General features: G+C 43.4%; 1 protein-coding gene across 11 annotated transcripts in view; it reads right to left on the bottom strand.

The window, feature by feature from the left end:
- Positions 1 to 15,031, bottom strand: part of tnrc6c1 (trinucleotide repeat containing adaptor 6C1) — a 46,595-nt gene that overhangs the window by 10,018 nt on the left and 21,546 nt on the right. For 9 of the 11 annotated variants that reach the window (XM_085156914.1, XM_085156918.1, XM_085156913.1 and 6 more), the window contains 6 exons: positions 4,092 to 6,515; positions 2,424 to 2,618; positions 1,063 to 1,229; positions 871 to 948; positions 472 to 690; positions 84 to 230 (listed from right to left, as the gene is read on the bottom strand). In XM_085156914.1, coding sequence (XP_085013040.1) covers positions 84 to 230; positions 472 to 690; positions 871 to 948; positions 1,063 to 1,229; positions 2,424 to 2,618; positions 4,092 to 6,515 — 3,230 coding nt within the window. Of the gene's footprint in view, positions 1 to 83; positions 231 to 471; positions 691 to 870; positions 949 to 1,062; positions 1,230 to 2,423; positions 2,619 to 4,091; positions 6,516 to 9,921; positions 10,094 to 15,031 lie in introns of those variants that run through there. The other 2 variants (XM_085156924.1, XM_085156915.1) reach the window with 2 other exon arrangements.

The following is a 15,031-nucleotide window of genomic DNA, read 5'->3' as shown; positions in this document are numbered from 1 at the left end:
AACTCGTTCTCTCCTAATATTTAGACAGGATATTTAGACAGGAAGTGTTAAATAAGTTCATATGATTGTGTGTATGAGTGTACCTGAGGGGAGAGAAACTGAGGCACTTGAGCACGTAGACTAGGCTGAGAGGAGCTGAGAGGCGGCACTGGTGGCTGAGGAGGCGGCTGCGGCTGCGGCATGGCCCGGACTTGTGCTGCTCCACCACCGCCAAACATTCCACTCTGCACCTGCCGAAAAGAGGACATGTCGATCATTTTCTTTAGCATTTACTCTACTGAAGTGGCCTTGTTTTAATGGAGACTATCTACATTTGTGGCTTTTAAGCATCATAAGACCAGCTCAGGTATGATGTAAAACAACGTGCAGAAATCCCAGGAAACATTTAGACACTCTGCTGTCATCAGCTGGGAATTTAATACTGTACATGCACAGCGTATTTAAATATGGATTAACAATGGAGTGACTCACCTTATCCATGAAGGGCAGGCGGGGATCTGCTGAGGGGTCTTTGGAAAGAAGCGGAGGCCGAGGGCAGCTCATGGGCTTGTTGATGAGCCCGTTGTTGTAGTCGTGGCCAGCTATCCCCATCCCACGCTTGTCAAGCTCCGTCTTCTTTTCCAGCAGGGCACTCATGGCCTGATCCAGGTTCATGTTGTTGCTCTTCAAAGCCTCCTCTGCTGGATCCCTCTGAAAACAGAAAAAAAGATGAATCCCAAAATGTTCGGATCAAAATTATACTGTTATAAGCATTTCATGATTAGCTTTATTATTATTAATTACTAGTCTTTTAATCAGAAGTTTATAAAATGGCTATTGAATGTTTTTTTTTTTATATATTTATATTTAAAGAAAAGACTAAGTACTCACAGGGAAGCCCATGTCAGTCAGCTGCTTGATGAGACGATTCATGATCCAGACCTCATCCTGCTTCCCTGGGATCTTCCCCTGTGGGAGATGTGATCAAAAATGATTGGCATGTCAATGCAATTAACTGATTTCTTATGATGTCAAATAAAAGCATAAGGAAGTGTTCTTTATCCAAGCATTTGTGCTGCACACCTTTGGTGGGGCCTTTTTATTTGCATTGCTCCAAGAGTTACAGGAAGAGTTGCTCTCCTGGGAGGCAGTGCTATTCCACATGTCTACCTCCTCTGCATCCCACTGACCACCTGACAGGCTCAGGTCTTCACTTCCACCTCCCCATCCATCTTGCATAGGTTTGGGAGCTGGAAACAACCACACAAAAACACATAACAAATAATAAGGGCAAAACAGCTACCTTATGTGGTATATTTGTGATGTTTGTCATTATTTAAAATAACATGCTCAAAGTACTACAATATCTCACATATCAACAGGATGGATACTGAAACTCAGTATTAGAACAATGACTGGACCAAAGTATTAAAAAAAAAACCTTGATTAAAGCAGAGTGCTGTTTTTAATACCCATTATCTCTCTTTTAGAGCCTCTGAGTGTGAGGGCAGCTGTCTCTTACAACCATGGCTGCACTGTGCATTAAATACACAAACAGACTTGTTCATACACTCTCGAAAGTGGGGTTTCATTTCTGAAGAGTAAATGATCACAACACTCAAAGCCACACATGCAACAAGTTTTTTGTTTGTTTTTTTTAATATAAATATGCCAAGACGGAAACATGAGCAATATCTCAAAACAATTATCAAAAGAGTAATTTTCCTTAGTTAAATTAACATAGTTGAATCACTAAAAGTAACCATTAGTCAGCTGAACGGGACTTTTTGGTGGTTAAAAAAAATATGTTAACATTAAGAATGTGAATGTAAGTTATGTGTTACCATGAGCACAAAGCTACTATTCTATTGTTATTCTTATTGTCTTTATAAATAACAAGAAGTTAATTATTAAAATAAGCAGTATGAACAAGAGCAACAGGTAAATTATGAACATAACGTATGTTGTTTTCTAAATCTGGAATAAAATATCAGAAGATTTCAATATTTGGTTTATAACCTACTATTCCCTGGTCCAAGTTAATCTCAACTATATGGGTAGGATGTTTGAACCACGCTTGACAACCTGGCTCAAAAGCACTGGGGATGGTTGGGTAATATGCACGAGTCTCTTAAGCTGGTAATGTTTATAATGCATAATTAAAAACGTGATGTCAAATTTACTAGATGTTTTACATCTAGTAAATTTGAAGGTTTTATATTTCACATAGAGACTGCGTCAAAAACATAATATAGCCACTAGGGGTCAGTGTAGATTTATGTGCCAAACCCAAGTACTCCTGCTTCCCTTGTGCCATATTGATGTCCTTGACTTGACTCACCGGGAAAGAATTTTTAAGCTTCTGTTTTTAAGCAGTATAGCAACACATACAGTATGATTGTATCCCAAAGCTATCCACACTTGGATGAGACTGAGCCATTTACCAGGTTTACAAGATGCAGGTGTCATTGTCGGGTTGCCCCTGCCATAGCTCTCCGGATTGCTTTCCCCCCAGCCCCCACAGTTCCCGCTGGGTTTGCCCCAGGCAGACGTCCCATTATCCACGCTGACTGGGGAAGATGCAGGTTCCCCCCAGGAGCTCTCCGATTTTGTGTGGGAGCTGGATATCTCTCCCCAACCTGGAGGACACACAAACACAATCAGTACTACTCAGAAACCAATCAGATCATGCGGCGTTTTTTTCAATATTGTGACCACACAGTGTCAAACTAAACTACAAAGAGTTTGGTGTTACGATACGCCACTTGTTCATTACACTGACTTCTGTTTGCAAAATTGTGTGTTTAAATGACAGTTAAGAGACCAAATCATTATTTCTTGCCCTTCATACAGAGCAACAATAAGGGCTCTTTGTGCCATACAGCACAGCCTGGTTTACTTTGCTAGCTAAGTTTAAATGTGCATGGTAGATGCCTAAGACACAGAAAATGGGATGGAAATCTAACAGTGATGTATGATTGTGTCTTGACCATATTCAATGTCCATATATACATAGAAAAACCAAACATTTTAGTATTTGAGCCCTAAGAACCTGAGGCTTAAATACAACTGAGTCTGGTTAACACCACTAAACTGATTTAGCCTTCTGCTTTGAAGTGTGAAATGCCAGCCATGCAGAGAGGCAGAAACCTGGGTTTGGCTTAGCAGGAAGGTTGATGGAGGGAGGAGATGCCCATTTAAGATTTGGCATGGTCCCGTCCCTTTTGGCAAGAAAGACAGAGTGCTGTCTCTAGGCCTGCAGCAGCGCCAGGCTCAGTTTAGCTCTCTCCCCAGGGAAAGGTCAAGTCCCAAAGGCTGCTTCAAAATTATAGTTAACATTCAACCCTCTTGTGTCACTGGGTAAGAGGTGCACTGATCTAAACAAGATATAATCTGATCTGAAGAGTTTGTTTCTATCCATCGTAAGTCACTAAAACTCTATATTAAACAGCCAGTGAACAGCCTGCTGTCAGGATTGATCCAAAGGGTTCAACATGAAGAGTCAAATGAGGACCAGCAGGAGGCTTCGCCCAGTGCACAGTGTCTTGCTCCTCCTCCTCCCTTCAACTACTGACAGATGGTGGCTCCTATATAATCACACACTTCCTATCTATCTCAAACAGTTTGTGGTGAATCAATATTTTCACGAGGCCCTTTGTAAACAGCATTCTTGTGTTTCCTCTGCCATGTGAGGTTGCCAGGGTTGCCCCCATAGTCGAGCCGAGAGTTGTGAAATGTGAGGGCGTCACTGAGGGACAGGCCTGGCACTACCTACCTGATTTAGATAGTTGATTAGAGGCAAATCCAAAGAGAGTAAACTAGGTTAAGATATTACCTTTAAGTGGATCAACAGCTTGGAGCTTAGTAGCGGACAAAGCCAACCACCAAACAAGCTTTTTAGCACCTTTTGCTTTGAACAGTGAACAAGGCTGAAGAAACTAGGAAACCCAGGCAGGCATTATAATTTACCATTAGCTACATTAAACTCATTAAAATCAAAATTTGAATGCTGACGATGTATATATTAACTATACATTGTTAGCATTCATAAACAGGGAAATCTGAGCAAGTCATGTTACAGTCTGCATAATATATAGTTTATATCACCTTACCTTGAGCCATCAGGGGACCTCTGTTATGAGATGCTCCAGGCTGGTGTTGCACAGTAGGATCCAAAGGCCCGCTGGTGGGGCCTGAGTTCTGGCTGTTTTGGCTGTGGTTCTGTAAAGGTGCAGGTGGCCCGTGGTAAGGGTGATTGAGAGGGTGGGGATGGTTGTTGTTGGTGCTTGGGGGATTATTGCCTCCAGTAGTAACTTTAGCTTGGGACGATCCTGAATTGTTCCTGTCCCACAGATTGACTGCCTTGTTGTAGGTACCGGGATCGCCCCAAGCAGAGGTCCCGTCATCGATCTCCATTTTGCGTCGGATGGAAGGAGGGGAGGGCTCTTCCCAGCCTGTAGGCTCAGTTGTTGAGGATTCCTGCTTATTTCCACCCCTACCTGGACCTTGTTTCACTGAGCCCGATCCCCCCCAGGACCCCATGCTCCCTCCTCCATTGTTACCACTAAGCCCATCTTGAGGCTTGCCCCCCCAGCCTTGAGAGGGACCACTGGGTCGCTGAGGAAGTGACTCTCCCCAGCCACCATTACCTCCAGGTCCTTGAGAAGACATTCCCCAGCCTCGTGGTTCTCCTTCCCAAGCATTAGTGGGACTCTTTTTACTCTCTTCTGAGTCCCCCCACTCTGCTGTGTTATTGCTCACTCCACTGCTAGCCCAAGTGTGAGACGCTTTGGGCTGTTCTCCCCAGTTCTGGGATCCTGACTTGATGTGAGAATCTTCCCACCCACTTGGCTTCTCTCCCCAGGACTGACCACCATTTTTGGGTATACTGGTGCTTGGACCTCCTGGTGGAGGGTTTCCCCAACCACCAGGGCCACTTGGGGGCTTGATGTTGCTGGGTGGCTCTCCCCAACCAGAGCTTGGCTGGTTGGTAGCTGCTATGTTACCACCCCAACCAGAAGTGCCCTGAGAACCAGGCGCATCATTTTTGCTCCCAGAGTCAGTCATCTGGCTAGGGCCTGTGTTAGTGTTGGAGGGCCCCTGGGCATCGACTGGAGTGGTTGAGCCAGAGCCCCATGATCCAGTGCCTACATCACTCTTATGTTTGGTATCGTCCATGTCCCAGGAAGTGTGCTGGCGAACGGGAGTCTGTCCCCAGCCACTGTTGCACAGCACCCTGGGGTCCAGATCCTGGGCAGGCATCAAAGGAGCTGATTTTTCTCTGGATGACCGGTCTTTTTGCTGGGGATGGCCTTCCATGCTGTCACTGCTTCCTTCACTAGCCGCAGCTGTGCTTACAGCCCTGCTCCATGAGATGGACTGAGAGTCCTGTGCGGGAGAGTTGGGTGTATCCCATCCTCCCTGGGTCTCTTCAGGGTGTTCACCCCAGCCTCCAGAGTTCCCTGTTCCATCTCCTTCATGGCCCCAGCCAGGTGCCTCCTTAGATGAACTTGCCTTTGAGTTGCCACTGTTACCCCATACTGAATTACCATCTTCACCATTGACCTGTGAGCCTCCTGGCGGTGGCTGGGTCATGGAACCCAAGCCTACAGGTGCACTTCCCCAGCCAGGCAAACTGCGGATGGGGCTGGGGGGTTCCTGCTTATTAGTGTGATTTGGTCCATCAGTTTTAAGGTTCTGAGGTTCTGAACTGAAAGACACATTCGTGGACGGGGAGGGGTGTGGCTCTGCATCAGAAGCCATCATGGTAATCCAGGCATTGCCAATCCCCGAGGAGTTGCTGTTAGTGTTGGCTCCGGTACAGGTGCTGGTCTGGGCTGGTGGGGGGCCAGGTGGATTGCAGAGGTTGGGTGTAGAGTGAGGAGGTGAAATGGTGTTGGCTCCCCCTGAGCTGCCTCCTCCTGTGCCACTTCCGTCATGCCCCAACATGGGCCAGGCAGACGGGTTGGCATTAGGGTTTAGGTTCAAGTTAAAGTTGGTGCTGGAGGATGATGTAGGACCCCAGCTCCTAGTACTGCCTCCTCCTCCTCCTGGGCTGTCACTCTTCGTTTCACTCCCCATTGAGGACTGAGGGGGGCAATGGGAAGATACAGCCCCAGGGCCCCAGCTGCGACTGGCTGCAACCTGGCCAGAGAGCATGCTGGTTCCAGTATGATTGGCAGGGCTGGGCCCACTGTTGGCTTTGCTGCTGAGGTGGTTGGCAGGGAAGTGGCCTGTTTGGCTATTTGCTCCCGTGGCCATACTCACTGTACTACAACTACTGCTAGTACTACTGCTTCTGCTGCTGCTGGTCAGGTGACCAGAGTCAGTGTCCAAAGGGCATCCTCCTGGAGGGACCTGGCTCTGGCTGAGTGTAATAGAAGGCCAAGCCTCTGTGTCCTTCTGGTCGATAATTAGTTGATCCCAGCCACTGAGATTGGTGGAAGATGCAGCACTCGTAGTACTTCTGTTGGCTGGCAGGTGCCCCCAGAGGGGATTATCATACTGGGCTCCCTGGCCACTCTGTGGGGGCAGTTCTGTGTGAAAGAAAGGAAAATAGACACACACACAAAAAATCATGAGCCATAAGCAGGAGCAACAGGATGACAGCAGAGAGACTAAGTTGCATACGTCATCACACCCACATTTGCTTAGTAAGGTTGAAATACCATGGCAACATGCAATGTGTCTTCACCATGCTTTATAAATGAAAATACATACCACCCACATAAAAATAAATAAATTTAAAAAAAAAAAAAAAAAAAGGAAAAATTATTAATATGATATCAGAGGGGGGTTTAATTAGTAAATGAATAAAAATTATGTACTTTATTTGAATATTACACATTTCTAAAGGAACAAACACTTTAAAATATGTCATTTATCAAAATAAGGTGCCGTGCATTCAGTACGTTTAAAGAATTTGTAGTAAAACATGATATTATATTTTTCTTTCTCGTCTTTCCCTCAAATGTTCAATTAGTTTACTGCAATTCTTAAAAAAATGGCGGTGATCACATTGCTTTTCTAATTGAAAATGATTGAAAAGTTATGAGTATTTAAAGAAAGGAACAAAAGAAAGATTGGAAACGTGGTACAAAGCTAGAATACTATCTCGGAACATTTTAAGCTAATTGGTAACATGATTAGATAAAAAGGTTTCCAGAGAGGCTGATGGGAAGAAGTTCACTGCACTTCATACAGACTGCAAGAGGAAGTATGTTATATTTTATCATAAAAAAACTGCTCTACATATAATAATAATTATTATTGTTATTATCATCATTGTGATTATTATTATGTATTGTAGGTCATAAAAAGATTCAGGCTCAGGAATACTTGTCAACATTATCATTGCATTCATGAATGCAAGTTAAAACTACGCTACCATTTAAAAAACAAAACTGCCTCATTCTATGGGCCTCAGGTAATTTAAGATTGACTGAGGAGAAGTGGAAAAATGTTCTGTGGTCTGACCAATCAAAATCTGCAATTTCTGGGAGAAATAATGGAAGTGGAATGCTCCAGATGGAAGAGGACAGGGACATTCCAGCTTGCAATCAACACACAATTCAAAAGCCAGGAACCGTGATGCAGAGGTGCTTTAGTGGACATGGCAAGTTTCCACCTGTGCACCATTAATCCTGATAGATATATGTGCACAGGCTTTAGAGCAACATATGCTGCCATCTAGGGAATGTCTTTTTTAGTGAATGACTGACCCATATCAGCAAATCAATAACAAACCAAATTCTGCATGCATTTCAAATGCACTGAAATGTATTTATTTTTGTAATACCTTGAGTTAAATAACAGTCTTCATTTTTTGACAGCTGCCTTTGCTCTTTATTTTACTCTGCATGTATACAGCTCAAGCATCAATAATAAAGTTCAGTTTCTGAGATTATTTATAACAAACAAGGTTAAAAATAAATCAAATTAAAAACAGTTGCATGTAAAATATTTTTGCTGAAATAATTTAACACACACTGCAAACAGAAGTCATAACGGATAGATACTGCACTAGTGACGCACAGATCTGATATGTGATATTCCTTTATTGTTGGGGCCTCTCTGTTTACTACAACAGTTGTCAGCACACAGAGCACAGGCTGAATTAATGCTGCGCTCATTTTACCTCTGAAGTTGAAGCTGGGAGTGACGCCACTGCTGTGGTAGCAGTAGTAAAAGCAAGAAATAGCAGGATTTATTTTGGTCTTTAGCAAGGTCGAACCATTCATCCATCGCCAGCAATAACACACAATACCATGGTTGTTTTTCTGCGTACAGCTTGCTTAGCGAGTCACAAATACACAACATTTATAGCACAGATTCCCAGTTTTACTACTGTTGACGTGCACTGCCACCATCTTGGATTATGAAGTCGGGGTTGGCGGGGCTTCTCCAACTTTGAGTGGAAAAATCCTAAAACTGGAAGGCAGCATAACACAATATGAGGGAGCTATCAATTCAGCTGCACTGGCTCCCCATTAACTCCAGAGTTAATTTTAAATAAAACATGCTTTTGGGCAAGTTTTTGTTTTTTAATGTTCATTTTGTTGTGACATTTATATTCAAAGGTGCTAAATAAACAAAATGCTTCCCCATCAGCATCTCTTGTGTTTGGTTTAACACCTGTTTTAAAGCCTTCGTTTCACTCATGGTAACACAAGTCAACTCAGTTATTTCAGATTTCCTGTTTCTTTTGAGCTCTACTCCAGCTGAGATACAAGTGTGTGACTCAACACATTCCTGTTGTGAGCAGGGCTATATTAGAAGCTAGCGTGATTGTAAAGGAAAACAGTAAACAGTAGTGATCCTCACACTCAACTTAAATAACCCTAGTGCAAATAATTATTATTATTTATTAAATTTTTTAATTCATTTCTGTGTCCCAAGTTATTTCACTAATAAATACCAATTTAGTACATATATATATTCAACTCCAGTCTCTTAATTTACAAAGTTCATAAAGCAACAATTAGGCTAAATGTTGTTATCTTACATTATTCTTTCCATCAGACTGTGGATTACAGCTCAACGCTGTCACAGGGCCTGTACTCAGTATTGGCAGTTACCCAAAGCCATTGTAATGGTGTAGTATAGGAACTGGAAAAAGCTGGATTGGAGCATCCTTATACCAAAAAGTCAAAAAAGGAATTCCATACTTGGGAACCATGTTGCAGAATGCAATCAATGACAACATCTTTTACTTACGACCTCTACACCTCAGAAAACCTCCATCTACCCATACAACTGCATGCAAAAATGCTTCATCTTATTTCTCTGAGAGCGAGTAGAATGAATCAAGCAATCTGGCTGCAATTTCCAGCACTGAAACAATAAACTCCTCTACTCCAATCATCAACCTTGCGCCACCTCACTGGCTCATTTCTGCTACATCTCAAACTGAAGCCTCTGTTGTTTACATGCGCCCTCACATGCGTGCATAGTTTGTATGCAAATACGCCGACTGTCACAACAACAGGAGGGAAGTGATAGGATGTGTGCACCAAGATGTTTTCAAGCTTACTTTAATGCTTGCAACTACAGACAAGGGAGAGAGGGTGCAGAAGAGAGCAAGGGGGAGAAAAAAAGAAAGAAAGAAAAAGAGGGCAACGTGTTTCTGACACACACAGCGCCGTCGTTCTGTAGCGTCACTCGACTGAGAAGTGCAGGACCGCCATTTTCTCAGTCCTGAACTAGAGCCAAAAAGGCTCTGATCTCCTGTCTGGATAACCAGTGCTCCTGCTTCAACAGCACACATGCCTTCCTCACAATAACACACACAGAATCGTAACACGACACTGCATGCTCAACAGTGTACTGTCGCTTTAATATTTAAAAGTGCGCAAACGCAATCAGCCAAAACAACACAGGGATGGGAGGAAAAACAGAGAGCAAGAAGAAAGTAGAAGAGTGTGCAACACAGTAATGAAATACCTGTGGAGAGGTGCCTCCCGACCATCCTGTAAAGAGCTAGGTTGTGTGCAACGCAGCGACCATCCTTGTCTCAATATGTCTGCTCGGCTCGCCAAGCTTCTGAGGCTCATATCTGAAATGCTGCCAAGAAGTTGCACAGCTCTTGCACGGCATGAGACAACCCCCCTCCCCTCCTCCTCCCCCTCCACCACCTCCCTTCCTTCCTCACCCCTCTTGCTCAACCCCTCCCACTAACCCTGCTCTGACTGGGTCTTTCCTCTCCTATCTATTGCTTCTCTCCAGCTTTATTTATATCGCGCTCTATTCCTATCCTGATGGAGGATATTCTCCCTCTCTGGAAAAGCACCGAGACGTGGCCGACTCAGCGGGGAGGGGGAGGGGATGAGAGTGAGAGAAAAAGAGGGGAGACTTTTATTATTCACTCACAACCCATGATGTAAATCAAAACAAAAGCAGGGCTCTTCTCTCCCGCCCATGCCCTCACATCTTTCAACCTTTCAAAACTGTCACTAAACATTTAGCTCCATCTGCAATTAGTGCTGCTGCCCACGACGGAAAGCCTCTTGAATAGCGGCAGCAGGCGAAAGAGAGCGAGAGAAGCCCTTCAGAGCTGGAATGGCAATTTTCCTCACACATGAACAGACACAGGATAAGAATGCACAGGATGACAAATGTTGATTTTTGTCAAAATTTATGGCTGCAAGTCGGAAATGCAGTAATCAAAAACGGAGCTGTCACTTTGGGGAGATGGTTTCTGGACACATGAAATAAGCAAGCTTGAAGGGATCTGCTAATTTGTGTGTGATTTAGTCTGGTTCAAAACATGGTGCTGGAGTGACGCGCACAGAGACAACAGAGGAAGATACCCATGAGACAGAAGGCAGAGAGGGAAGAGGATAGGAAGAGCAGGGAGCTGCAGCTCCCTAGATCAAGGCTGCTATTGTTTACAAATGATCCCAGCACCCACACAACAAGACAATAAGTCAATGTTTAGTGGAGAACAGAGTCTCTTTATGGCTGAAGTTCAGCCCCCTGTGCCTCTCGGCTGTGAGGTCTTAATGCACGGTGAGGTCATGGCCACTCGCTCGCTTTGTGTGTTAACTTACACAAAGTACAGATGGCGCATCCAGGTAGAGGAAAAAACAAACAGCTTCCTGACAGCAACTCGGACACTTCGTTCTATATCTATTACTTTTTATCGTGCAGCAAACTGTAAAAGCAAAAGCTACAGTTTAAAAGAAAGCTAAAGCATTCGGATATCCAGTGGTGGGATCACTAAAATTTGAAATGTTCAAGTATTTAGTTTGTGATCCTTTAGCTTGGAAAGCTAGGTGGTCTGTGGGATTCAGGTCAAAAGCTGGTGGAGGACTGTTTGCTTTAAAAATTCTCTTTCAAAAAGCAGTTAACACACTTTGGGTCATTTTGCTGAATGCTCATTTTTCTTGATTGTAAAATGATGCGGTCTGATCTGGTACTGGACTGCCTGTGTGCCTTCTGTTCTCTGTCCTTCACTTTAACATTTGTACAACACACCCGACTAGAGGCGAGGGAAGCTCGAGTTTCCTTGGTGAAGTGGCCTTCTTTGTGCAAACAATGCTTTAACGTTTCCCTTTTCACCTTCCCAAGAAATGTATGGCATGCACAATTTGCTCAACTATGCCTTCTATTTTCTGTAAAGTACTCCTATGAACTTGACGGATGTTCGGTAATAGAAATCTGAATACTTTCACGGCCAATGTATTCTCAGAGGGTGTACTTGTGGAGGAAATGGAGATGAGGGTAGAACAAGGGAGGGATCCAGAGGAATGAAAACATAAAAGAAAGAAGTCAGAAAATGAAGGACAAAGATGGATGTTGAGAGATAGGAGGAGGAAATAATCTAGGAGGGCTATGTGGGCCTCAGCTGTACTGATCCTGGCTTAATGAAGTCCCTGAGGGGCACAGAGACTGGATGGTACAGAGCTGACAATGCATGCTGCCAGCCAGATGAATGAACTCTCTGATAAACACACAAACGTGCACCTCCCAGGAATCTGCTACCTCTGCCTATGATGATCTCAAACGCCACACTGCGTTTGATTTGATGCATTGTAATCAGTGCAAAACATTACAGCAGCGGCACCAAAATCAACGGTCACATCTGCAAGGTAAATGGGGTTCGTTTTATCAAACTGATTGATAGAATGGGTTTGATGCAGAAACATTGCAAAAACAATTGTTCTGCATCATGCTATACTATTTTGAAGTCTCAGTACTGCAAAACAAGACAACTAGAAAAAAAATTGTTTTTGCCTACTTTGATATTTCCTGTTCTACTTCTGCACAAAGCAACAAAAATAACACAAGAGGGACTCAAAAATTCGGCGAATTTGTGATGTAGAAACTATTGGGAAGTTGAATTAACTAGTTTAATTTTTATTACAATGCAACCCACTTACTGACCTGAACAGGGGCAAGCTGTATCCAACATTTCATTACTGATATTATGGAGCATCTTTGCTCTACAAATCCTTTTAGGCACTTTTCAGCTCGGCTCACATGAGCTGATTTGATGTTTTTTTTTTTCCATGAGACAGAAAAATGTGTAAATGTGTTTGCAGTTTTGCACAAATTGTTAGAGGAATTGTAATGATTTTTTAAAAATTCCATATCAGCTAGAGATGATGGTTAATCAAAAACGCTATTAATAGGGTTGGTAGCCACTAATGTGACACATTTTTGTTATAAGCATTACAATTCCAGTTGATGGCATGCAGAAAATGGCCCTTTTGCACACCGACACCACAACAAGATGCAAGACAAAGCTATTTAGTCACAGAGTATTTATTTTTTTTTTAGTACATATGCATGCTGTGTTTAGGATATTCTGCAATAATGGCAAGTTTTAGGGTTACAGATTTAAGAGTTAGAGGTGAGGCAGGGTTAAACTGTATGGCAACAGTGACCCGGATATCCTGACAAGGCAAAGTGGAACAGGACACAATGCCAGCTGTCATCAACCACAGGCATAACCAGCAGAGTTGTTGAAGGCAAACATAACACTCCTCAATAGATTGTTGCTACTGCTGCGCTGCAAATAAGCCAAAGTGGCACAGATAGCTTGCTAAATTCTCTGACAAACAAGGGTGAGATGAGGACAGGAGCTGTGCGTATATATACGCAAAACCTGATTTAATGGTTGCTTTCTTTGCAACTGCTTTGCTGATAATCTCAACATTATCTCAAGGGGAAAAGAATGGCAGAAGGACAATCTGTGCCTTTTAAAAAGTACACAGCAAAGACATCTGGCCATCATGTTTGGCTGTCAGTATCCTCTTTCTCCTCCCTGTCTAAAGGATAAACCAGGTCAAGGTCTTTCTTCAACATGCCAGTCTTAAAATAGCTTGGTGTCATGCCTTCTCTACATGAACGGGCCTCGGGATATGAATTGTTGCAAAGCAAGAAAAAAAAGGAAAAAAAGCAACATCAGGGAGAGAGCGATAATAATGGGAAGATTCACAGTTACACATATAATATAGTACGTGGAGCCTGACTAATCACGGATACTTTACATTCTTTACTTACAGTATGTGTGAGCATGTGTTTTGGCGTGGCAGAGGTTGGGGAAAAGAACAACCAGCACACCAGACAAAGTCAGAGGAGCAGGGACACAGTGCAAGAAAGACAAGATAGAAGAAAATAAAATAAAAAAAAATCAGCGAGAGCTGATGTTTAATCACATCACAAGATGTCCCAGTCCTCTTTGAGGGGATTCCCAAGGCTCTTTTACAGCATCATCAGCAGACTTAAAGAGCACATCAAGTCTAGCAAGCATGTACTCACTCTCTCTCTGCTCCACCAGACAAGCCATTAGCACATTAGCTGCACTGTCCTTTCACTTGACAAAGACTGCTCATACCACGATGTTATGCCATTTTTGTCTTAATGCAGCTTATGGGCATAAAAAACCTGATCATGTTTTAAGGGCTTTTCCCACAGAGCATTACACAAATACAAAAGGAGGTAGCTATAAATTTTAGCACTTTCAACCATGCAGTCATAACAGTTCACCTAAACAAGTCAAGTCAAAGTGAGGCCAGGATTTCCCTATGTAATATCCTCACATATTCCTGATAGAGACAGCCGTTTAATCCAGAGAATAGCTAATAATCTTTATGACATACAATCTTAACTCTTGCCCTGAGCCTGGACTATTAAACACGCCAGCTGTTTACTGTTATGAGTCAAGTTGAGCAGGGACATTCAAGTTATGACTGTTTATGTTAACATACATTCGCATGTATACACAGGGGTGCACACAGAATCACCTTTGGTGCTCGTCAAAAGGCCTCATGTGGGCAGGTAATGAAATACAGTGTAAAATGAGATGGAAACATGAAAAACTAGTAGAGCAAAAGGGAACTCAGTGAAACTCGACTGAAGTTAACTGAAGAGACATATGACGAATCACAAGGGGAGATGGAGCAGAGTCATGCTTGTGCAAAACTGTCCATTTGAGCTGCCTTTAGTGTTGTGAGGTCGTTCTGTTTGTCTGTCATAATGTAATCAGTCCGTTTAAAGACGCAGAAAGAGCAAATGCAGAGCCGAACCAGCCTGCCAGAGAGGGGTGGGGAGAAACAGCAGCTTTTACCGTAAGCCATGAGTCACTTCAGCCCACAGAACTGGACGTCTGCCATGCTAGTTCTCTCCTTCTTTCTTTTATTCCTTCTCACTTGGTCTTTCTATCTATGCCAGGTCAGGCCCACTGAGGCAGCCAGCTAGCTTGCTAGCTAGTGCAGTGTTACTCCGCCTACAAAAGCAGGAAATACTGAAGGGATGGTCAGGAAAGCTCAACAAAGAGTAGGAGAAGATGATAATGGAGGAGGTGGTGGAAGCGGAGGCGGAGACAGAGACGTGGACAGGATAAACATCTTATCACCATGGAGATAAGGCTGCACTCAAACAGCAGACGACACACATTTATGAGAAAGTTTGTGCTGCTCCTCAGGCATTGAAAAGTGTCCAGTGCCCCTAAAGTGTCACCAAAGAGCACCTTTTTAGGAAATAACTGTTCCCTGCCGCCACTTAAAAACACATAAGAACCTGATTTACTGCCAAACGTAAAACCACA

This window comes from Neolamprologus multifasciatus, chromosome 4 (genome assembly GCF_963576455.1).
Source record: "Neolamprologus multifasciatus chromosome 4, fNeoMul1.2, whole genome shotgun sequence".
Taxonomy (NCBI): domain Eukaryota; kingdom Metazoa; phylum Chordata; class Actinopteri; order Cichliformes; family Cichlidae; genus Neolamprologus; species Neolamprologus multifasciatus.
The sequence above is the reverse complement of the archived record's forward strand: the minus strand, read 5'-3'. Positions and strand labels throughout refer to the sequence as shown.